The sequence below is a fragment of the Schistocerca cancellata genome, chromosome 4 (assembly GCF_023864275.1).
Source record: "Schistocerca cancellata isolate TAMUIC-IGC-003103 chromosome 4, iqSchCanc2.1, whole genome shotgun sequence".
NCBI classification, from domain to species: Eukaryota; Metazoa; Arthropoda; class Insecta; order Orthoptera; family Acrididae; genus Schistocerca; species Schistocerca cancellata.
The window spans coordinates 866,241,199-866,265,401 of NC_064629.1; the positions used below are offsets into that span (position 1 = coordinate 866,241,199).

Here is a 24,203-nt window from a genome sequence, read left to right on the forward strand (position 1 = left end):
TAACATTTGTAGACTTAAAGAAAGGTTTTGACTGTGTTGACTGAAATACACTCTTTGAAATTCTGAAGGTTGTTGTTGTTGTTGTTGTTGTTGTTGTCTTCAGTCCTGAGACTGGTTTGATGTAGCTCTCCATGCTACTTTATCCTGTGCAAGCTTCTTCATCTCCCAGTACCTACTGCAACCTATGTCCTTCTGAATCTGTTTAGTGTATTCATCTCTTGGTCTCCCTTTATGATTTTTACTCTCTATGCTGCCCTCAAATACTAAATAGGTGATCCCTTGATGCCTCAGAACATGTCCTACCAACCGATCTCTTCTTGTAGTCAAGTTGTGCCACAAACACCTCTTCTCCCCAATTCTGTTCAATACCTCCTCATTAGTTATGTGATCTACCCATCTAATCTTCAGCATTCTTCTGTAGCGCCACATTTCGTAAGCATCTAATCTCTTCTTGTCCAAACTATTTACTATCCATGTTTCACTTCCATACATGGCTACACTTCATACAAATACTTTCAGAAACGACTTCCTGACACTTAAATCTATACTCGATGTTAACAAATTTCTCTTCTTCAGAAAAGCTTTCCTTGCCATTGCCAGTCTACATGTTATATCCTCTCTATTTCGACCATCATCAATTATTTTGCTCCCCAAATAGCAAAACTCCTTTACTACTTTAAGCGTCTCATTTCCTAATCTAATTCCCTCAGCATCACCCGATTTAATTTGACTACATTCCATTATCCTCGTTTTGCTTTTGTTGATGTTCATCTTATATCCTCCTTTCAAGACACTGTCCATTCCGTTCAACTGCTCTTCCAAGTCCTTTTCTGTCTCTGACAGAATTACAATATCATCGGCGAACGTCAATGTTTTTATTTCTTCTCCATGGATTTTAATACCTACTCCAAATTTTTCTTTTGTTACCTTTACTGCTTTGCTCAGTATACAGATTGAATAACATCGGGGATAGGCTACAACCCTGTCTCACTCCTTTCCCAACCACTGCTTCCCTTTCATGCCCCTCGACTCTTATAACTGCCATCTGGTTTCTGTACAAATTGTAATTAGCCTTTCGCTGCCTGTATTTTACCCCTGCCACCATCAGAATTTGAAAGAGAGTATTCCACTCAGCATTGTCAAAAGCTATCTCTAAGTCTACAAACGCTAGAAGCATAGGTTTGCCTTTCCTTAATCTATCTTCTAAGATAAGTCGTAGGGTCAGTATTGCCTCATATGTTCCAATATTTCTATGGAATCCAAACTGATCTTCCCCGTGGTTGGCTTCTACCAGTTTTTCCATTGGTCTGTAAAGAATTCGCGTTAGTTTTTTGCACCCATGACTTATTAAACTGATAGTTCAGTAATTTTCACATCTGTCAACAGCTGCTTTCGTTGGGATTGGAATTATTATATTCTTCTTGAAGTCTGAGGGTATTTCGCTTGTCTCATTCATCTTGCTCGCCAGATGGTAGAGTTTCATCAGGGCTGGCTCTCCCAAGGCTGTCAGTAGTTCTAATGGAATGTTGTCTACTCCCGGGGCCTTGTTTCAACTCAGGTCTTTCAGTTCTCTGTAAAACTCTTCATGCAGTATCATATCTTCCATTTCATCTACATCTTCCATTTCCATAATATTGTACATCACCCTTGTATAGACCCTCCATACACTCCTTCCACCTTTCTGCTTTCCCTTTGCGTAGAACTGGGTTTCCATCTGAGCTCTTGATATTCATACAAGTGGTTCCTTTTCTCCAAAGGTAAGGTAGTAGGGGTAAAATACAGAGAACAAAAGCTTATTTACAACTTTTACAGAAACTAGACAACAGTCAGAATGGGAAGCAGTGGTTGAGGATGGAGCATGAAATAGTAGTACCCTGTCCCTGATGACATTGAGGAAGCAGTAAAGGAAAGAAAAGAAAAATTTGGACTAAGAATTAAAATTCAAGGAGTAGAAATAAAAAGTTTGATGTTTGCCACTGACATTGTAATTCTGTCTAAGAAAGCAGAGAATCTGGAAAGGCGGTTGAACAGAAAGTGTCATGAAAGGAGGCTGTAAGTTGAACATCATCAGAAGCATACAAGGGTACTGGAATGAAGTCGAATTAACTCAGGTGATTCCGAGGAAATTAGATTAGGAAATGATGCACTAAAAGTAGTAGATCGAGTTTTGCTATTTGGGCCATAAAATAACTGGTGGTGGGCAAATTTCAGAGGATATAAAATGTCGACTGGCAATGGCAAGAAAACTGTTTTTGAAGAAGGTAAATTTGTTACCAATGAATATAAATTTAAATGTTAAGAAGTAATTTGTGAAGGTATTTGACTGTAGCCTGGTACGGACATGAAACATGGACAACAAGCAGTTCTGAAAAGAAGAGAATAGAAGCTTTTGAAATGTTGTGCAATAGAAAAAAGCTAACGATTATATAAGTAGATTGGTAACTAATGAGGAGTTACTGAATCAAAGTGGGGACAAAAGACATTTATTTTGCAACTTTACCAAAAGAAGGAATTGATTGACAGGATTCATTCTGAGCCATTAAGGGATCATCAATTTAATGTTGGAGGGAAGTGTGATGGGTAAAAATTTTAGAGGGGAACCAGGATATGAATACAGTAAGCAGGTTCAAATGTTAAGTAAAAACCATTGCTGCAGCCATACGGTTATTTAAATAGCATGACTGGTTTCGTAAAGTTAGCTACATTATCAGGTGAAGTCAATTGCAATGATACTGGAGTGCAATTGATATTAAACTTTTCTGTTGATTCCTAAAATTTCAATTGATTCAAAAAACCATGTTGCAGCCTACAATAATGGACTGCAACATGATTTTTAGTATGTAGTGAATTTCTAGGAAATGGAGGAAAAGTTTAATATAAATTGCACTTCAGTCTCATGTTGTAATTTACTTCACCTGATGATGTAAGTAACCATACAGCTGTAGTGGTGTTTTTTTACTCAACATGAAGTGTTTTAGCTGTGGATGTCCATCAAATAAATTTTTGTGTTCGGGTCAAATCGATGTAAGTTGCAGTAGTTATTCAGAGATGAAGAAGCTCGAACAAACTAGAGCAGCATGGAGAACTGCATGAAACGAGTCTTTGCAGTGAAAACAACAACAATTACACCTGTGACATTTGTGTGAATCATAATATTGCCCTAGGGAAACTAAAGGTTCACAAAATTGATGGTATAGGACCCAAAAGAATCCAGGAAGTTGTACTTAATAATTCAACCAATGTAAGCAGGGTAGATCAGTCTGACTAGGGAGAAATCACTTATGGGGTTGCACAAGGATCTATTTTAGGTCCACTCTTGTTTCCCATGCATGTAAACAACCTTCTGTCTATTATACAAGCAGAATTAGTTCTTTTTTGGGATGATACTAGTATTGTAATCAGTCCAAACATGCATGCAGCAACTGAAGAAATGATAAATGATATTGTTACAATTATTATTGAATAATTGGATGTGAATGGTTGCACTCTCTTTTTAAAAAATACACAACACATTCAGTCCAGCACACCTAGAGATTCTACACGTGCCAAGAAAATAACAACTAGGGTGAAACTTCAAAAACTTTGTGTGTCTGTGTGATGAGAGTTTAAACTGGAAAAAACACATTTTGGGACTCCTAAAAAGCTTACTTGTGCTGTGAATAATCATCAAACTTCAGTAGACACACAATAATTTTCTCATGAAATTTGTTGTAAATAATTCACTGCAGTTCTAAAGGAACAGGGATGCAAATAATTATATCAGAATGGAAAAAAATGACATTCATTACTCCACATTAAGGTTGTCTTTAGATTAAAATGGATGAAAAATGCTGCCAATGAAATTTTTGATCACTTACCCAATGATATCAAATGTCCTATAGACTGCAACACTAAATTTAAAAAAAAAGAAGAAAAGAAAAGAAACAGAAAAAGTTTTTCGTTGACAAGCCATCCTATTCCATATAAGACTTTAGAATTTTGTAATCTGTTTTTCTCTACATCACCTCTTTTATCTGTGGAAATGATTTGTCCACATGAAAAATACCAAGCTCATGGTGGTTCAGAGTATACTTTAACTATACTACCATCCTCTCCTACCCTCCTCTCCATGTCTGGCTAAGTCAGGTCAGTGAAAGGCAACAGCATACCACAGACAATGGCTGTGGTGTTGTAACCTCTTTCAGATTGAGGATAGATTTAATTTTAGTGGTATTCATTCTTACTTCTGGTATTATAATAATGTACTTCTCTGTTGTAAAGGTCATGCTACGTATCTTCAAAAAAATGGGATAGTTATAAGTAATGTTGGGTGTTTATAAATGAATATCAGGGTTTTAACGCTTTATAATATTTATTACATTAAACTTACAGTTATAAATGATACGTCAAATTAAAGAGCAACTCAGACAGCTGTGTTTGGCACCAGTGCATATGTGTATGGTTGAACTTCACTGTACCCAAGTGCTGGATAGGCCGCAAGGAGCTCTATGACAGAGGTTGCTTCGGATGGCCTCCACGTTCACCCAACCTAACGCCGTGCGATTTTTTTCCTTTGGGGCTTCATCAAGGTCCGTGTGTAAGTGCCTCTGCTACCAGCAGACCTCCCTGAATTAAGAACCCAGATTGAAGCAGCTGTTACTACAATCACTGAAGACACACTTATCAATGCTTGGGAAGAACTCGGCTATAGGCTTGATGTGTCCTGTGTGACAAATTGTGCTCACATTGAACATTTATGAGGTTCTTGGTAAAACTGTTTGAGTTGCTCTTTCATTTGACATTTTCATAAACTGTTAGTTTAATGTAATAAATATTATAAAGTGTTAAAACCCAATATTTATTTATAAACAACCTGTATTGAGGTCTTTGAGTTTATCTTTGCATAATTATCTTGAACGTTTTCACACTATGATAATTTATTTCTTTTGATTCTTTGTTAATATTTGTTTGTACCCATTGGCAGTTCAACCTCATGTTTGTATACAGTATGTGAAGTGTGGGTATAGGAATCTGCAGTACATTTTAATGACTGTTACATTTACAGTATTAGACACTTTCCTCAATAGCAGCATAGTATAGCTTATTTTTGATCAGATATTCTTCATTGTTTCCCCAACTAAACACCAGAAAAACTTAATAAAAAAGTACAGAAATAAATTTAAAGTGCAGGCACATACCATACATACATATTTATGATGGATCGATGACCTCAGCAGTTTGGTCTCGTAGGAATTCATACATACTTATGACGAAAAGTATGTAATAGGTAAAGTTTTTATCAGCTTGAAGGTTGATTGAACACCACAGTGCTTTACTAGGCGTGGGTTTATTGAAGGTTGTATGCCATTGACTTCCTCCACTGTCTGAACTGACTCACCCACCCAGTTATAAAGGACCTACAGTTTAACGTGAACTCCAAACCATGGTGCTACTGGGTGTTTTTCACTTTAACAAACCTTGCTGTTGGTTAAAGAAGTGATAAGTGACAGATTCAAAAAGTCTATGACTGACCGGGTATTGAACCTGAGACCTTAGGATATGTTTTGTGAAATCATATTAATTACCATGTCATATGTTAAGGAATATTTTGTAGGGGAAGTAAGCAAAATAGTGAGTAACAACTAACAATAGGTCATTGTGATTAAATACTAAAAATGACAGAACCAGTGACAGAATTGCTTCCCATTTGCATCATTGTGACCTTACCAGTGTAATACAAAACTTTAGAACAGTCATAACCCCAGATGTTAACTAGATATTTCCTATTCAGACAGTTTATTCTGCGGCATCAGGTGTACACTGATAAGCTAAAACATTATGACCACTGCCCCCCGTGATGTTGGATGCTTCCTGATGGTGTTGCGAACTCGTGGAGCGGTAACAAAAGTATGTAGGTGCAGCAGGCCTAGACGAGGGGATCACCCTACTGAAGGTATGGGCTGCAAATGGGGAAGTCCATTGAGATAAGCGACTTTGACAAAGGGCAGATTATTATTATGCAGAGCCTGTGAATGAATATCTCGAAAATGGTGAAGCTGGTTGAATATTCATGTACTACTGTCATGCCATCTACGGGAAGATGTAGAAGAACAGTGAAATTATCACTAGGCACTAAATGGTTGGACGTCCATGACTCTTCACAGAATGTGGCAAGTGTTTCAAAGAAAACTGTTCATCTTACATTGTTGAACATGGAGCTCCACAGCAGACCACCCATACATGTTCACATGTTGACCCAACAACATTGTCAATTACAATTGCAGTGGCCACTAGACCATCAGTATTCGACTGTCGATCAGTGGCAATAGAAACATGTCGGCGCTTTGAGTGAATCACATTTTTTGTTACACTAGGTCAATGTTCACTCCACAGACACGATCATTGAGGTGAATGGCAGCTCAAAATGTGCAGCGTGCCATGGACGCAGGTGGTGGGAGCAGTAATATGCTATGGGAGACATCCCCCTGCACTTGAATAGGACCTTTGAAAGTAATGAAAGACGTGCCGATGACTACAAACCACCTGCACCCCTTCATGCTTGATGTCTTTCCTGGCGGCAGTGTCATCTTTCAGCAGTATAATTGTCACGTGTCTGAGCCAAAACTGTGCTATAGTGGTTTCAGGAGCATTATGGTGAACTCACATTGGTGTCTCTGCATTCAAATTTGATTGATGTAAAAACTCTCTAGATCACTATCAGGTGCCATCACCATGTACACAAATCAGTGGCCCATTATTTACTCAAATTACATGACCTGTACGTAGACATCCAATACCACATACCACCACAAACCTACCAAGAAACTATTGGGGTCTTGATATGCAGAATCGGTGATTTAATTCATTCCAAAGACAGGCAGACAAGCTATTAAGCAGGTGGTCATAATGTTTTGGCTCATCAGTGAATAGCAGAAGTTAAAACCCACATTAGTGTTGCATGTCTGTAATCCATGTACACAGAGATCCCTCCAAATCACTACTTGCACTATCCAGTAACTGTAACTGAACTGCTTCCAAAGACATGGCATTCATTAGGCTACAACCAATCTATTAACTTCCAATATAATCTAGACCTGGGGCTGCACTAACAGTCAGACTGTACCCAACAACCTTAATTACATAATATCAGAGCAAAACATTTTGCTTGCTCTGTTCTATAATACAGACCTATGAGCAAAAAAGATGTTAAAAAAATTCTTAGACTGTCCTAGTTTTACCATTTTTCAAAAGAGGTGTTGTTGCAGCAACAACATCCACATATCGATGGTAGGCAATGAAAACCTCTTTCTCCATTTTGTTAAATTTTACAGGAGAAGCAAAATGGTTTCTTAAAAAATAATAAAGGTGATATAGATAAAGTTGCTACATGTGTAACTATATAGTAGAAGTTTAGTTAATGACAGATTAGGGGAATCAATTTACTTTCAAATATCTCTTTGATAATGGAGTTACTGGATACTGGAATTATGAGGGTTTCTTAGGTGGATGGAATTAAGGTTTTTATTGCCTTGTGTGTTGCACACCTACATACGTAATCTGCAAGCCACCATACTGTGCATGGCAGCGGGTACCCTCTACCGCTACTAGTCACTTCCTTTATTTTTCACAGACAGAGCGAGGGAAAAGTGACTGTCTGTATTCCTCCATATGAGCCATAATTTCTCGTATCTTATCTTTGTGGCCCTTACTTGAAATGTGTGTTGGCAGCAGTAGGATCGTTCTGCTATTAGTGTCAAATGCTGGCTCTGTAAATTTTCTGAGTAGTGTTCCTTGAAAAGAATGTCGCCTTCCACACAGGGATTCCCATTCAAATTCCCGAAGCATCTCTGGAACACTTAATGTGTTGTTCAAACCTAACAGTAACAAATCTAGCAGGCCTGCTACTGAATTGCTTTGATGTCTTTGTTGGGTTTGAACTGGTGCGGATCCCAAACACTCAAACAATACTCAAGAATAGGTAACTCTAGTGACCTATTTGCAGTCTCCTTTACAGATGGACTGCACATTCCTAAAATTTTCCCAATAAACCAAAGTTGACCACTCGCCTTTCCTACCACAATCCTCACATCCTTGTTCCATTTATATTGCTTTGCAGCATTACGCCCAGATATTTAAATGACGTGGCTGTGTCAAGCTTACTGGTAATGCCGTGTCCCAACAATATGGGTTTGGTTTCCTGTTCATCCACATTGACTTACATTACTCTACATTTAGAGCAAGCTGTCATTCATCACTCCAACTAAAATTTTTGTCTAAGTCATCTTCTATCTTCCTAAATCACTCATCTTCGACACCTTCCCATACGCCACAGCATCATCAGCAAACAACCGCATGTGGCTGCCACCATGTCCGTCAAATCATTTATGTATTTAGAACATAATAGCAGTCCTATCATATTTCTCTGGGGCACTCCTGACAACAAAATAAAATTTGAGGTAATGGTTTCATAGTTTGTTGTATTAAGTAGGCAACTGCAATTCTCTTTCTTCGCAATTGCATTGTCAAAAAAAAAACTATATGTTTTATGTTCACATCTTGACATTTCTCTGTATTGAGATGTGGTAGCCAGTGTATACACCAGGCTGATATTTTGTCGTGATCTAACTGGAATCACCATATATAAACTTCCCTGCATAACACTTGAAATTATTCATACTTGAGTTTCTTTTAATAACACTCTGTCCAGAATAACATACTGAGCTGTTCATTGTCAAGAAGTTTTCAATTTTCCTGTAAACTGGGTTAGATATCGTGTATGAACACATTTTCTTTATTATGTATTGTTGTGGTAGCATCTACTGCAAAATGGGAAGCATGGTTTTATTATATCCTGTGCCTCACACAACTACAGTAACTTGATACTGTATATGAATGGGAAAGCTGTGGTCCTTCATACCAAAGATTTCAAGGTGTATTGCTTTGATATTTTCTGTATATGTTTAGGTCGTACTATACATGAACTGGAATCAAATATTCACTTTGTAAAGGAGTGTGCACTGATATGAAACTTCTTGGCAGATTAAAACTGTGTGGCAGATTAAGACTCAAACTTGGGACTTTTGCCTTTTGTGGGTAAGTGCTCTATCGACTAAACTACCCAGGCAAGACTGACAACCTGTCCTCAGAGCTTTACTTCTGCCAGTACCTCATCTCGTACCTTCCAAACTTCACAGAAGCTCTCCTGCGAAACTTGCAGAACTAGCACTCATGGAAGAAAGTAGAGTCTTGGTCTGGCACACAGTTTTAATCTGCCAGAAAGTTTCATATCAGTGCACTCTCTGTTTCAGAGTGAAAATTTCATTCTGCTAGACCTCCACCAGGCTGTTGCTAAGCCATGTCTCCCAGTATCATTTCTTCCAGGAGCACTAGTTCTGCAGGTTTCACAGGAGAGCTTCTGTGAGGTTTGGAAGTTGGGAAATGAGGTACTGGCAGAAGTAAAGCTGTGAAGATGGATCATGAGTCGTGCTTGGATACCTCACTCAGTAGATTACTTGCCCACAAAAGGCTAAGTCCCAAGCTCAAGTCTCAGTCTAGCACGCAGTTTTAATTTGCCAGGAAGTTTTATATGTGAATTGGTCCATGTATTGAACTTCATATTACTGTCCAGAACTCTTTGTGTAAAGATAATTTGTGAGTGAAGTATGATGCAACCAACACAGTTGTAAACATGGTTCTTTATAACCTCATCTTATCCACTGATTATATCTTTGCCCGACAACCATCCATTTGGGTTTGCAGTATGTTAGACATGGACATCTTATTGTACAAACAGAAATTTAATAGATGGTTACAGCTTTTTAAATTTATTTTGTCTTTGCTGAACCTGACTCCCCGTGTCGCATACCTTTACAGAGTATTTTTATACTGAACTGGCGACCTGCCCCAGCTTCACATTATATCAGTAAGTATTTATTGTCAGGTAACTTGTCTGACATAGCAGTAAATATCACATTTTTATTAGGCCATTTTCTTGTTTGTCCGATACAAATTTTGGAATTGATTTTAATTATCTAGATACATGAAATTTTAAACATAGCTTGGAACTGGGTGACAATGCAATAGTGTGGGTAGGGATAACCTAACTGCAATAGGTGAAGGGTTGGAGATGAAAACAGGGTGACAGGGAGGCATAATGCAGAGCACCACCTGTCCATTTGGAAATCGTGCATGACGGCTATGGTGAGCAGGTAGTGTCACAGCCCCTACAGGTGCAACACGTGTACATTACCTGCTGCAGAAAGAGTCTACGATAACTCATTAAGTTCATAGGAGCACCTTGTAATTCCTGAAACAATTTCTACCAAACTGGGTGTACACATCACTTGCAACTTGGAGAAAAATTACTGTGACAGTAACCCCCCCCCCCCCCTTTTTCCACACCTTGCACCCCTTAGGGCTGAGGATGAAGGTGAAAAGGGGTGATTATAAAAACATATCTCGAGGATAGCTGGAGCAATTTCAACCAAATTTTGTGTATACAACTCATTTTACCAGGTTTTTATTAACTTGCTCTCATCTGTCTTGTCTGTTCAGTATAAATTCTACAGTTGATTTTAAACTAACTTCTCAGTGAGCTAGATACTTAAAACGTTCAGGACTGGATGACAGTGCAATGTTAACTCACTTTCTTGTCTGATGTGTGGTGCAGGGCATTTAATGTACCACTGGCATGTCCCCCCTTTCGCCATTCCACTCATGAATGGTTTGGAGAAAGAAGGTTGCTGTGGTAACACCCCATATGGGCTCAAATGTTTCTAATTTTTATCATCATAGTCTTTTCGCGAGATTTATGTAGGAGGAAGCAATATATTTGCTGACTCAGACCAAGAGAAACTGAAATTTACCACATCTGTGTTTTCATCTCATTAAAATGATTGAAATTGATTGAAAAATTTCTCACACACGAGACTCAAAATCAGAAATAATTATTTAAATAGAAATTAATTGTTAATATACCACATTTTTAAATTGGACTAAAAAGTATAAATTAAATTTTCCAAGCCCCAAGCTGAATCCAAAGCTCATACAGATAGTCCTAAAAATTTGTGATTGCATATTTTGTGTATTACATTGTTTTATACTTCATAAACTTATTTAAAAATGTTATACAGTAAAAATGGATTTTTATTTAGGTAATTATTTTATTTACAGCCCATTGTGTTGAGTTATGACTAAAATTCAGAGAAATATTTCAGGTAACTGAATATCATCACTTTCGTATAACTGAAACAGTTTCAGCAACACACACCAGGGATGTTCTTAGGAAGAACAAATGGCATCTGTTCCATATTTGATTGGCATTTGGAGTGCCATCTTACAGCAACAGTGGGAGCTGCAAGCCATTGTGCGTCCGGTCCATCCAATTGCAGCTACGGTTCAGCGTGAGCTACAGCCACTTGCTGACTGCCTGACAGTAGCACCAGTACACTGCAGACTGTGTGACCAAAAGATAGTTCGGCACAAGCTATGGCCATTTGCCAGCTTCCCAACTCCAGTGTCAGTCTGATCTGAGCTATATTTTCTGTGAGCCCTTTGCACACATTTCCTGTAACACACCTTAAACTCTATATCAAGGAATATGTTCTTATCCTGCATCATAGGTCATTTAGGAAGTTGGTAGTAGCTCACACTGGCTTAATGGGAGTAGTAGCTTGCACCTGCATAGCCCTGTAGTTGGGTGGCCATACATGTATTTCCTGTCTTCACAAACTTTGCTCACGAATGTAGCATGTGCCGGTCTGGTGCTGCAGTCTCTGATTCCAACAGGCTGTTCAGTGACTCACCACTAAATGGCAGTGGCATCTCTTTTCGCCTCTTGCCCCCCCCCCCCCCCCACTCTCTCTCTCTCTCTCTCTCTCTCTCTCTCTCTCTCTCTCTCTCTCTCTCTCTCTCTCTCCCCCTCCCCTCCCTCTCCAACCTTGAACTGTTGAACTGTGCTTATTGTTATTGCCAACAAAACCCTGATGGGGAATTGAAGTCACTTAAAGTGAGTGGGTTAATCAGTTGGGAACATTGGCATATGGGCTACGAGCGACATCTCCTGCTGATGATATGCGAGAGTAGTAGCTTCGAGAACAGTATTTTGCACAGTTTTAATCTGTGAATGAGTATGATTTCAAAGTTTCGAACAATTCAGATTCTGTACCAGTATTCTAATTGTGAGCCGATAAGCCATAATTATAACTTTCATGTTTCCTGTTAAAAGTGACTGCGGGTAAGAAAACAAAATGGCACATAGTTGTGTATACAATTTTTGTTTAAAATTATTTGTAAAGAGAAAGAATATACATGAGACAATTTGCCTAATGATTTAAATGCCCTGCTAATGTAGGTAAATAGCTGCAAGAATGATATCGAAACTATTAGAGTGTTGTGTAAAAATGTGTGTTGAATGGTCAAGAACTTTTCAAGGTTTTTGGTAATAGTTCCTGAGATTAGATTGAACGTACAGACAGAAACTGTGATGAGAGACATTAATTTATATACGTATAGTATAGAATAGAATAGAATAGAATAGAATAGAAGTAGATAGATAGAGGTAGATAGATACGTAGATGATGTAATGATGGTAGGCAATGAAAACCTCGTAATTCCATTTGCTAAATTTTTCAGAAGCAAACATTTTTTCTTAAAAAAAATATAGAAAGTGAGACAAATAAAGTTGCTACAACAGTAACTATAATATAGAAACCTAGTTATTAAAGATTAGAGAAATCTGTGCCCTTTCAAGTCTCTCTTTGTTCGTTAGTTGGTTGCATGTTCCATTGATCAATCGCACGGTACGGTAGCCATTATGTGGAACGTCTCAAGTGCACAAGAAATGCACATATGAAACAAAGTTAAAGATTAATATTTCTGTTATTTACCCCATTCCCTTAAATGGCACAACATGCATGTACTATATTTATAGATTTATTTATTCCTATTAAAGAATTCATCTATGGTATAGAAGGAGTTGTCAAGGAAACATGATTTAAATTTGTTTTTGAAGCTATTGCTGCTGTCTGTCAGACACCTTATTTCATCTGGTAATTCGTCGAAAATTTTTATAGCAGCATATTTTACCCGTTTCTGTGCTAAAGATAAGATGAGCAAAGGATAGTGAAAGTCTTTTTCTGGTATTATAATGTTGAATATCACTGTTGTTTTGAAACTGGTTCATGTTGTTGAGAACAAATTTCATTAGTGAGTAGATGTATTGTGAGGCTGTTGTAGGCATCTTTTTAAAAGATCAGGAATTCTTACAAGTTGTGCGGCTATGAACCCCACACATTATTCTAACCACTTTCTTTTGAGCAGTGAACACTTTTTGTCTAAAAGTTGAGTTACTCCAAAATATTATTCCATATGACATCAGAGAGTGAAAGTATGCAAAGTAAGTTAGCTTACTAATTTCTATATCCTCAAAATTGGCAATTATTCTGACTGCAGAAGTTGCTGAACCTAGTCTCTTTAGAAGATCCAAAATCTGAATTTTCCAATTAAGATTCTCATCTATATGTACACCCAAAAACTTTGTATGCTCTACCCTGTCTACTGACTTCTGTTTATGTGTTACATTTATTGGAGGAACTGTACTTTTGCAGCAGAAAATTGGATGTACTGTGTTTTTTTTTCAAAGTTTATAGCAAGCCCATTTGCAGAAGACCAATTAATTACTTTTCCAAAGAGCTTATTTGTATCATTTTCAATTGGACTTTCTTTTACTGGATTAATAATCATGCTTGTATCATCAGCAAACAGTGTCAGTTCAGCTTCCTGTTTCAGATAGTAAGGGAGGTCGTTCACATATATCAAGAACAGAAGGGGGACCCATGATTGAACCCTGTGGAACACCTGATGTAATTTCACCCCAATTAAATGAAGTGGCAAACTTATTTAAATCACTTGACCCATATAAGGAAACTTTTTGCTTCCTGTTCTGTAGGTATGACTTAACCCCTCATATGCTATTCCATTTATACCACAGAATTGTAATTTCTGTAACATAATGTCATGGTTCAAACAATCAAATGCTTTGTACAAGTCACAGAAAATTCCTATTTGTGACATTTTACTATTTAATGACTCTATTATGTGGACGGTGAAATTGTATATTGCTGTCTCAGCCGAACAGCATTTTTGAAATCTGAACTGTGATTTACTAAGTATCCCATTGCTGTTGAGATGGCTAACCACTCTTGAGTACATTACTTTCTCGAAGTTTTTTGAGAATGCCGTAAGCAAGGATACTGGCCGATAATTATTGACATCTGTCGTGTCCCCCTTTTTTTATAGAGAGGCCTGACAATGGCAAATTTTAACCTGTCTGGAAAATATCTTGAGTTAGTGATGCATTATGTGTGTGACTCAGAACATCAGCTGTAATTGCTCCACATTGTTTTACTATCTTATTAGAGATGTCATCTACTCCAACAGAACATTTATTTTTCAGGGATTTAATAATTTTACTTATTTAACAAGAGATTGTTAGGTGAAACTTATATGACTAAATTTTTCAAAACAGACTCTTCCATGTACAGCCTAGCTTTTTCTTTTGAACTGTTCTCCCCAATTTTTTCTCCTACACTTAAGAAATGAGTGTTAAATACATTAGCTACTTCAGTACTCTCTTTAACAGTAATACTACCTACCCCAGTGGTTACTTTTCCTGTCTCCCTTGTAACAGCATTCCATATTGATTTTATTTTATTGCCGGAGTTGTTAATTTCTTCTCTAACATAAATATTTCTTGATTTCCTTACAACTTTTCTCAGTATGTTACAATTATTTTTATAGTGTAAAACTACTTCTGGATCTTTACTAGTTCTTGCTGTCTCGTACAGTTTTCTTTTTCTTTCTGAAGACACTACAGGTATGTAGTAATCCAAGGTTTCTTTGAAAAGTGTGTGGTGTTACATTTAGTAATTTTCTTTGGGAAACAATGTTCAAAGAGGGATATAAATTTATCAAGAAATATTTTGCACTTATTAGCATTTGGCTCATTATATGCACCTCCCCAATTAACATTTCTTAAGCTTTCTCTGAAGTGAGGTGTTGTGTAGATACCGGTTAGAGCGACCTCACACTTTCACTTAATGGTTTCTGAACTGTACACCCTGTTAGGTTTTGTAAGTTAATCAGATGTGCATAATGGTCTGACAATCCACATACCACAGGGAAAGCACGTGTTTGTTTTACATCCTCATTCTGTACAAATACATTATCTATTAGCGTGCTACTGTCCTGAGCTATACGTGTAGGGAAATTGATCACTGATTCTAAGTTATATGTTGTTAATAACACTTCTAGTTCACTTTTCCTCTCAGAATTACTTAGAAAGTTTACATTTAAATCACCACAGATTAATAACTTCTTCTTTGTCTGACAGACAGCATAATATGGAGTCAAACTTTTTTATGAACAGCTCCCAGTCTCATAATGGGGACCTGTAGACTGTTGCTAATATCAATACTACGTTATCTAGCTGAAGTTCACATGCACAAGCCTCAAACTACTGATCAACACAAAATTTGCTTACTTCTACAGTTTTGCATTTATACCCTTGTTTTATGAAAATGGTAACTCCTCCTTTATCCATCCTAGACCTACAAGTGTAAGATGCTAAATTATACCCACTTACACTGACACTATCCATGTCCACAGTTACATGGTGCTCAGACAGACAGATTATATCAATTTCATTCTTATTTTTGAGATCATCTAAACACATTGATAGCTCATCTACTATATTTTTTATTCCCCTGATATTTTGTATGTTGATTTTGTATGTTGATACTGCTCTTAGCTTTACTCCAGTTAACTGTACTTGAAGTTTCTTTTGTTCTATTTATCTTGACTGTCATCTGTCTGCCGGCTGTTGTAGCCGAGCGGTTCTAGGCGCTTCAGACTGGAATCGAGTGACTGCTACGGTCGCAGGCTCAAATCCTGCCTCGGGCATGGATGTGTGTGATGTCCTTAGGTTAGTTAGGTTTAAGCAGTTCTAAGTACTAGGGGACTGATGACCTCCAATGTTAAGTCCCATAGTGCTCAGAGCCATTTGAAACATTTTTTTGTCATCTGTCTGGACTTTGGCTTTAACCTAAAAAACCTGTCTGCCTGGACCCATTAACCACAGGGATCACCCCTTGTGTGACTGTGGACCCCCTTACAGTTTCTGCTAATAGAGAAACTAACTTACTTTTCCCCATCCTATTCAGGTGCAGGCCATATATAGTGTATCCCAACCTACCAACAGCATTTACTGGAACAGCACTTATGTGAGATTTTGCCAGTGTCTGGAGCATCCTGTTCAGCTCAGTGTTAACAAGCCTTACAGCAGTGTTTACCCAGGGCTGATCATGGTGCTGAAAGACCTACACAAACCCCACATTTGTGTGCTCAGTTTCTGCTCCTATTTTATCCAGGTCACTCCTAATACTGTATCTTGGATTCACAGCCAGGCTGTTTCCTGCTCCCCCAACTATAATTATGTGATCTTCCTTTTCAAAGTCCCTGCATAGCTGACCTAAGTTTTCTGTCACCTGGCTAAGGCTATTTTCACAGAACTTGTGACCTGGTACCCTGCAACTAATTTCTCCTGAAGCTGCTGGCCCACACCACTCCCATGACTGCTGCCTATAAGCAGAATTCTTCTTTTCCTATTCTGGTTTGATCCCGACCTGTCTTTTTTTTCTTTAAGCTAATATTCTGCTTCAACCTACTTTCAACTACATCTAGATGAGGCCCTTCCTCCACTTCAGATAACAAGCCAAACTGATTTGCTAATTGAATTTGGAGTTTTTTTCAACTGTTTCCCTTTTTCGCCCTTTGCTTGCTACCTTTTCCCAGTTCCCAGTCTCTCTTTTCTCCCTTAACCTATGTAATTCCAAGTTCGCATTTTCTAATTGAGCCTTAAGGGCACAAATTTTTGCCTCCTGTTCCACGATTTTTTCTGTCCTTTGTACATAACCTACACTGCCATGGGAGAGCCTCATTTTCTACCCTCGTTTCTTCGCCACTACATTCGCCCCAATGAAACCATAACTTAGCCTACACAGAACACCCCCTCTTTCAAAATTCTACGGCAACCACCACATTTGTCACACATGGTTTGATAGAAAAACTTAACACAAAAGCAGAGAGTAAGTTGGCACAGGACTACAGTAGTTTCGTAACCTGTAGCCTACTAATCCGTAAATAAACACTAATGTAAACAAACTTTTAAACTTACTTCCGAAAGTTTTAACTACCTAAACTCTGTATGACCAGCACTTGTTGATAATGGAGTTACTAATTAATGGAATTAAGGGTTTTCACAGATGGTTAGAGTTATGAGGTTTTCATTGCCTACCATCGATAACATCACATAACATTGTGAAAAGCTTGAGCATTAATTTATGGACACGCTATGTAGGTTATATTATTTATGAATTACCTTTGCTGCCCTTTTTCATATAGGTCAATGGGAGTTGTGGTCTCCCTTTTACTGTAAAGTTTACAACTCAGTGTTTTAGTCACAAATTATAGCTAACTCTTGTTGACACTAAATAGTTTACTTACTCTACTAGTGTGGTATGTACATATATCGTATCTTCACAATTATGTGCCAGTTGCATAGTGTCAACATTCCTCAGTTTTCATCTTGTGAAAGATGACTTGAAAATGGCATGCACCTGATGTGTATGCTATCAACAGTGTGATACACTCTGAAGTTTTCATTTACTTCTGCTGATGAGTGTGATGGGTACCAGAAAGATCCAATCAAAACTTTGAGGTTGCCCTTGTGAAACAGTATCATATGCAAACAGTTTCTACCTCATCTGACTTCATTTTACTACTACTGCTATTTGGATTTGACCGAAATATGTCATTACAATAAATTTCTGGTGTCACCTGCTAATAATACAGATAATTTGTGAACTGTGCTACTTTCTTCTCACTCAAAGTATTTCAAACCGTAATATTTTTCTAAATGCTTGCACACATAATCAGCAATACCTTAATATTCTCGTCTGTTGAAGCATTTTTGCGAGTAGTTTGTAGTCTCTTTTTTTTTTTTTTTTTTTAACCCTGATTTAAGGGAGAGGGGTCTAATATTGAAAACATGTAGATCTCACACACACTCAGCTGTACTGTTAACCACTTTTAGTTTGTGATGCTCCTCTGGGTTGCTTAAGGTGACTCCACAGCTCTGTGGTGCAAATGTGTGAAGTCATGTACATGAATACTAAAAGGAATCTACAAAATCTCACAAATCTAAAGGCTTTGAATTCTACTAAATACTTCGGGATTACCATTATAAATACAGTAACATGATGCAAGAGGTCTGCTAAAATGACTGCCTACCCTGCACTTGTCTGTCCTCTTTTGGAGTATTGCTGTGCAGTTTGGGATATACATAAGATAGGATTGGTGGAAGACATCAAAAAAGTTCAAAGAAGGGCAGCTTGTTTTGTATTATTGCAAAATAGGGGAAAGAATGCCATGTGTGTAACACAGGAGTTGGGGTGGCAGTCATTAAAACAAAGGCAATTTTCATTGTAATGGGATCTTTTCACAAAATTTCAGTCACCATCTTTTTTCTCTGAATGTGAAAATATTTTGTTGGCACCCACCTCCATAGGGAGAAATGATCATATGAATAAAATACAAGAGATCAGAGCTTACACAGGAAGATTTAAATGTTCATTTTTCTCACCCACTGTTAGATAGTGGAATGGTAGAGAAATAACTTGAAGGTGGTTCAGTGAATCCTCAACATACACTTAATTTTGAATTGCAGAGCAGTCATGTAGATGTATGAAGCCATCAGCTAACTTCTTGAAGAATTGTTGAAATTTGTGATTAAGGGCTTTTGCTCAGCTCACAGCCACAGCACACAGCAGTCTTTTATAAGAACAGCAATGCTGCTGGTGTGTGTGTGTGTGTGTGTGTGTGTGTGTGTGTGTGTGTGTGTTTGTTTCTTTTTTTGTTTGTTTGTTTATTAGATATATTTTTTGTAGATGTTTAGCAGGTAGTAAAATTTATCAGACTTTTTCACACAGGTCTTGTTTTATTTTCAAATGTTGTGAATCTTAAATGAAAGTTCTTTACTTTATAGGGAGATTCAACTGCTGAAAACACTACAACACAAGAATGTAATACATTTGGTGGAGGTGCTGTACAACGATGAAAAACAGAAAATGTATATGGTATTGGAATATTGCGTTGGAGGACTACAAGATATGCTTGAAAGTGCACCTAAAAAGAAGTTCCCACTTTGGCAAGCACATGGGTTAGTTTTTGTCCGTATCTAATGCTAGTTTCATTTTCAACACAGCTAAAAGTTAATGAGTATGCTGTAAAAGTTTTTGCACTGAACTAAAGGAAATACTATAGTAAAATAAATTTTTTACAGTTTAGGATGTCATTTCCATTGATATATTTATAGCAGACTTTGTTCACAAGCGGATATGGGTGAGCTCATTAAACATTTGTGTACTCTCCATTTGTGGAGAAAACCTAGTCTGGTGATCTGACACCTGCTCTATATAAGAACACCGTTATGTATGTAAATAATAAAGTCCTTTATCAGTCAGTGTCATTTGTGGTGTGTGTGTGTGTGGGGGGAGGGGGGGGGGGGCGGCACACTCTTCAGGTGTCTTCTAGTTGCATATTGGCAGCTTAACACCTCAGCTGTAGAGTGAGTTGTTACCTTTACTCCTTCCATTATTTATATTGTGCCAAAGACTTCCCATAACTATATTCATTGCCACATGTTGGTGTTACACATTTCTCAGTTTTGGATGTTTATTTTGAAGCAAAAGTGTGGCTTTATACTGGCAGTTAAAACACAATAATGAGTACAGTGAGAGTGTCCATGCAAACTATACATTGAGAGGGATGCTGTTGTATAATCTCATTCTTATAAGAACTGCTGTAAATCTGTCACCAGTTGCAGCTACACTTTTTTTTTTTTTTTTACTGTGTCATTCATATTAGACGTGATGAGAAGTTTTTTTTTTTTTTTTTTCATTATCTTGACTTACTACTTCTGTAATACTTATTAGAATTGAGTATCTGTTCATCTGATGTGTGTGCTTTTGGTGTCATGTGAAATTTTAACAAACAACAGGTTTTTGTACCTGGATAAGAGGCTTTTAATAACATTTATATGTAATCATGCACACAAATACTGCTTCATAAATTGCAGCTCATTAAAGTAAATGCGTGGTGTATATTTTTTATCTGCCATCGAAGGACAGACTAAGATTACTACCATTATGACAGTTTTTCCCTTTGTTTTTTTTACTTAAGCCAAATTTTTGTCATTAATTTGGTGTCTAGCACAGCATTTGTCTGTCTGACTGGCGCTATAGCCCCAAAGTCCTGAGTAGTACTATTGCTGTTCTGAAGATATGTAAGTTTTGTGTCTCTCCTCATTGTATACCCATAGCCTCGTCTTTTTTTACATTCATATACTGTTGTATCCATGTTTCCAGTTTTGACTCAAAGATGGCAAATGAGCCATTTTGTCCATTTGGAGCCATTCATTCATTAGTGGCTGTAAAACTGAAATCTGCATTTGCGCAACGTGTCTGTAATTTTTTTCTGTATGGTAATATACTTATTGTGTAGATTTTTTATGTAAATTATGGTTTTATAATTTGGACCCAGTATGTTGCATAAAATCTTCTTTTTCCACCCTAATTCTGCTACTAAACATATTGCAGACTGGCTGAGACACTCAGCTGCTTATAAATACACTGGCTCAAGGACAGTTTTAATTATGAATTTCAGTGTTTTTAAGTAAAAGAAATTTTTGTTGCAGTTGTTTTGTGTGGTTTGAAAAGCTATTTCTTTCTATTCTGGCTGCTGCTTTAAAAGCTTTGTCTAGCCAAATTGCTGTAACCCTTTTGGCCAGGTATATAAAGCTCTTACACATTTTGTTGTTATGTGCCTAGTATTCAGCTAGGCTGTATTTTTCTTCAAGTTCATTGTTACTTCAGTTTTTTTTCAAAAGATATTTGCAACTCATTTGGTCTGCTAATTCTTTCAGTAAATTATGTTTCTGGCTATTTCAAAATCTTCAGTCATTATTGCCATGTCATTTGCAAAATGCAAAATTATTATTTCCAAACCATTCTTCATAGTCTTGATCCTTAAAGATTTAAACAGTTTCCCAAGTTTTAATTATTTGCACCATTCTTGTATTTTTTCTGATACACAGTTAAACAAGAGAGATGAAGCTCCATCTCCCTTCGGAACTCTATTTTTATTTCAGTGGGTTTTAGAAATATCCATAGAATTATATTTAGACTTAGTGTTAGCCAAGATTGCTCTGATAATCTCTAGTAGCTTTTCAACAACTCCCATTCCTGCAAATTTGTTCTGTAGAGCGTCATGGTCAATGGCATCATACGAATTTTAAAAATCTGCAAAGGTAGATACATATTGTCTTCGTGTTAATTTATTTTTGCCACTATTAGAGAAATTCTGTTCATCTTGACATTTGCTATCTTTAAAATGGAATTTTTGCAGTTGCCACCCATTGATGCCTTGTACAGTACTATTTTTGAGTAGCTCATTATTAAGACTGGCAAAAAAAAAAAAAAAAAAAAATCACAAAAACAAACAGCAAGAATAATATGCAGTATTCACCTTAAGTTGTCTAGCTTTTAAATATTGCTGTTCGTTTTGAAGACTTAAATTGAAACAGAAGAATTTACACAGCAAATACTCAGTCGCTATAAGAAGACACTTTTTGTACTTAATCACTGGCAGTAGCTCATTTGAATAAGCATGTAACATATCAGTACTGACTATGTCTGTGGTCTCATCCTGCTGTGAGTGCCAAAGCTGGTTTTCAGTATTCCAGGGAAAGGGCTTTGTCCAGACTTGTCAGGTGGTGCACTGATCTTTCTGTAATCCATTAAGATGGGTTGTGGCTGAAAGCTTCTATGCTGGCTTAAAGGCTAGTGACTTCCCAAGGTGGCAGGTGTTTTCCAGTTCCTGTTTGAAATGAACTTTTATAAAGAGGAGTGGTATTAGTGGGAGTGGAAAATGGCCAGTGAAAATGACAATGATTGTTTTCTGCTCCTTAGAGTGATTGGTAGAGAGGCCTGAACATTGAAACAGTTTTATGAAGCAGTTTCATGCTTGAAAAAGGAGGCCTTGCTCAGTAGCCCTCGCAGGCTTAAGAAGAGCGTCGTGTGACCAGTGTAAAGAAGTTATGTTCTAAGTGTGTTGAGTATTCTGGGTTGGGATTGAGTGCTCCTAGGCAATCAGTAGAATTTGTCTGCCAATATAGAAAGTTTTGAAATAGTTTTAAAGTGTGTTCCCATGTGTGGCCACAGAATTATGATAAATATCCCAGTTTTCTTGGCAGGTGCTGCAGTTTAGTGAGTGTGTGTATTTCGGTAGGAAGGGGCGTCATAGTGTGTGGAGCCATTAGGAAAGTGGAGGTAGTGGTCAATGAAAGTGACTGACTTTGTGAGGTTTAATTGAAGCCAATAAATTACATTTTTTCTGTGGAAACTTGAATTGTGGCATTCTCATGTGGCTTTCTACCTTCTTACTTCGAATTGTTATCTGTTTTTGTGTTTAGGTGATTATCAGCATAAGCTGTTAGAAACCAGCTGAAAGTGGTCTCTTGACAGTTTTTAGTGTACATTTTCCAGTTCAATAGCTGAATTTCCAAGTCTTGCTGAATGGTGTTAGACAGCTATAGAGCATGAATTATTGATTTTGCAAAAGCAACAAGTTTAACCCTTTCGCCTGAGTCAAAGCAAGGCTGGCAGCCCTTATTTAGATTGCTTTTAGAACTGTAGCTGTGCACAGAATTAACCCAAATCAACCGGTAAGTATTTCTGAGTAAATCTGGAGAGAAGAGTATCATGTAATTTGCCTTTTACACTGTACATAACTAAGACTGACTGGATTCTGGTCATAACTGCAAGTGGGGCTTTGTCAATTGCTGTGGAAGCTGCGAAGGCAAAGCGAAGGATTGTTTTGAATGTTATAATAATATAGAGCCAGTGTTCAAATTCTCATTTTTGTCCTGACACATAATGTAAATTTCTTCTTGGTGAAGCAGAATGTAGGTGAGAAATATCACTCCCAGTTGTAGTTGCAGGTCCTTGGTATATGAGAGCTCTGATAAAGTCTGCTGATTTGGTATTGTGGCTGTCCAGGCTGTGGAATACAGGTGCATACCATCTCCAACTAATTGTCCACTGTGGTGTCCATTTAACTTAATGTTTCATCATAAATATCTTGTGTGTTATGCTCAGTTTGTCACCAGTTCCCTTTTCTTTTCTGCTTCTTTCTTCCTTTTTTAAAAATATTCCCTCCTGTTACAAGGACATATTTTATTAATTAGTATCTTCATTGAAAACTACCAATAGATTTAATAATTGTTACCAGTAGAGCTGAGAGCCCAAGTGTAATCGGGTAGCTCTGTGCCACATTTGTTTGGGAAATAGATATTGAACTCCAGAGTTTCAGTGTTACAGAAAAGTCAGTGCACCACAAAACTGCATAGTGATAACAGCACATCACTAGATCCTGTATACTGTTATGACACTGACAGGCTTGATCTCTTGACTAGATGACATACAGTCTCAGAATTCATTATTTTCTGGATTTGGTTCTTACAGCCATGAGCACTCCACTTGAATTTTGCTGCAGTTGACTTTTATCGGTACAGTTGTGGTGGTGGTGGTGGTGGTGGTGGTGGTGGTGGTGGTGGTAGTGATAAAGATATTTCTATTTGTTTTCACATGTAAAGAATTAGCAGCAGCTGTTTCACGTAGTTATGTTGTTGGAATGCCAACAGAGAAAGGTGCCCTTCATACGAGGTTTAATTTTAGAGGAACAACACTGTACTCACAGAGTGACAGTTGACGTTCGATTTACAGGATATATTGTGAAAGCTTTGTACCTTTTGCAGAATTGTTATCAGAAGTGATTATGAAATATTATAGTACTGTGTTTTCAATTTTATAGTTTTATTAGTTAATAGACTGTGATTGCATTTATCAGATGAGGACTTATTCCTCTTTCCTTCACATTTCTTCTCCTTGTTGTCTGCTCCACTTCTGAACATTGGGGCTATTTCAAGATAATTATTTTTAGTTCTATTTGATTGCACTCAGTGGAAATACACTACTGGCCATTCAAATTGCTACACCATGAAGATGACGTGCTACAGACGCGAAATTTACCTGACAGGAAGAAGATGC

The 24,203-nt window shown here is 37.4% G+C and overlaps 1 protein-coding gene across 4 annotated transcripts in view; it reads left to right on the plus strand.

Annotated features, from left to right (window-relative positions):
* Positions 1 to 24,203, plus strand: part of LOC126185002 (serine/threonine-protein kinase stk11-like) — a 118,196-nt gene that overhangs the window by 12,147 nt on the left and 81,846 nt on the right. For all 4 annotated transcript variants that reach the window (XR_007536926.1, XM_049927724.1, XM_049927722.1 and 1 more), the window contains exon 2: positions 19,082 to 19,255. Coding sequence is in view for 3 of the 4 variants with exons in the window: in XM_049927724.1 (XP_049783681.1) it covers positions 19,082 to 19,255 (174 nt within the window). In the remaining variant the exon portion in view is untranslated. The remainder of the gene's footprint in view (positions 1 to 19,081; positions 19,256 to 24,203) is intronic.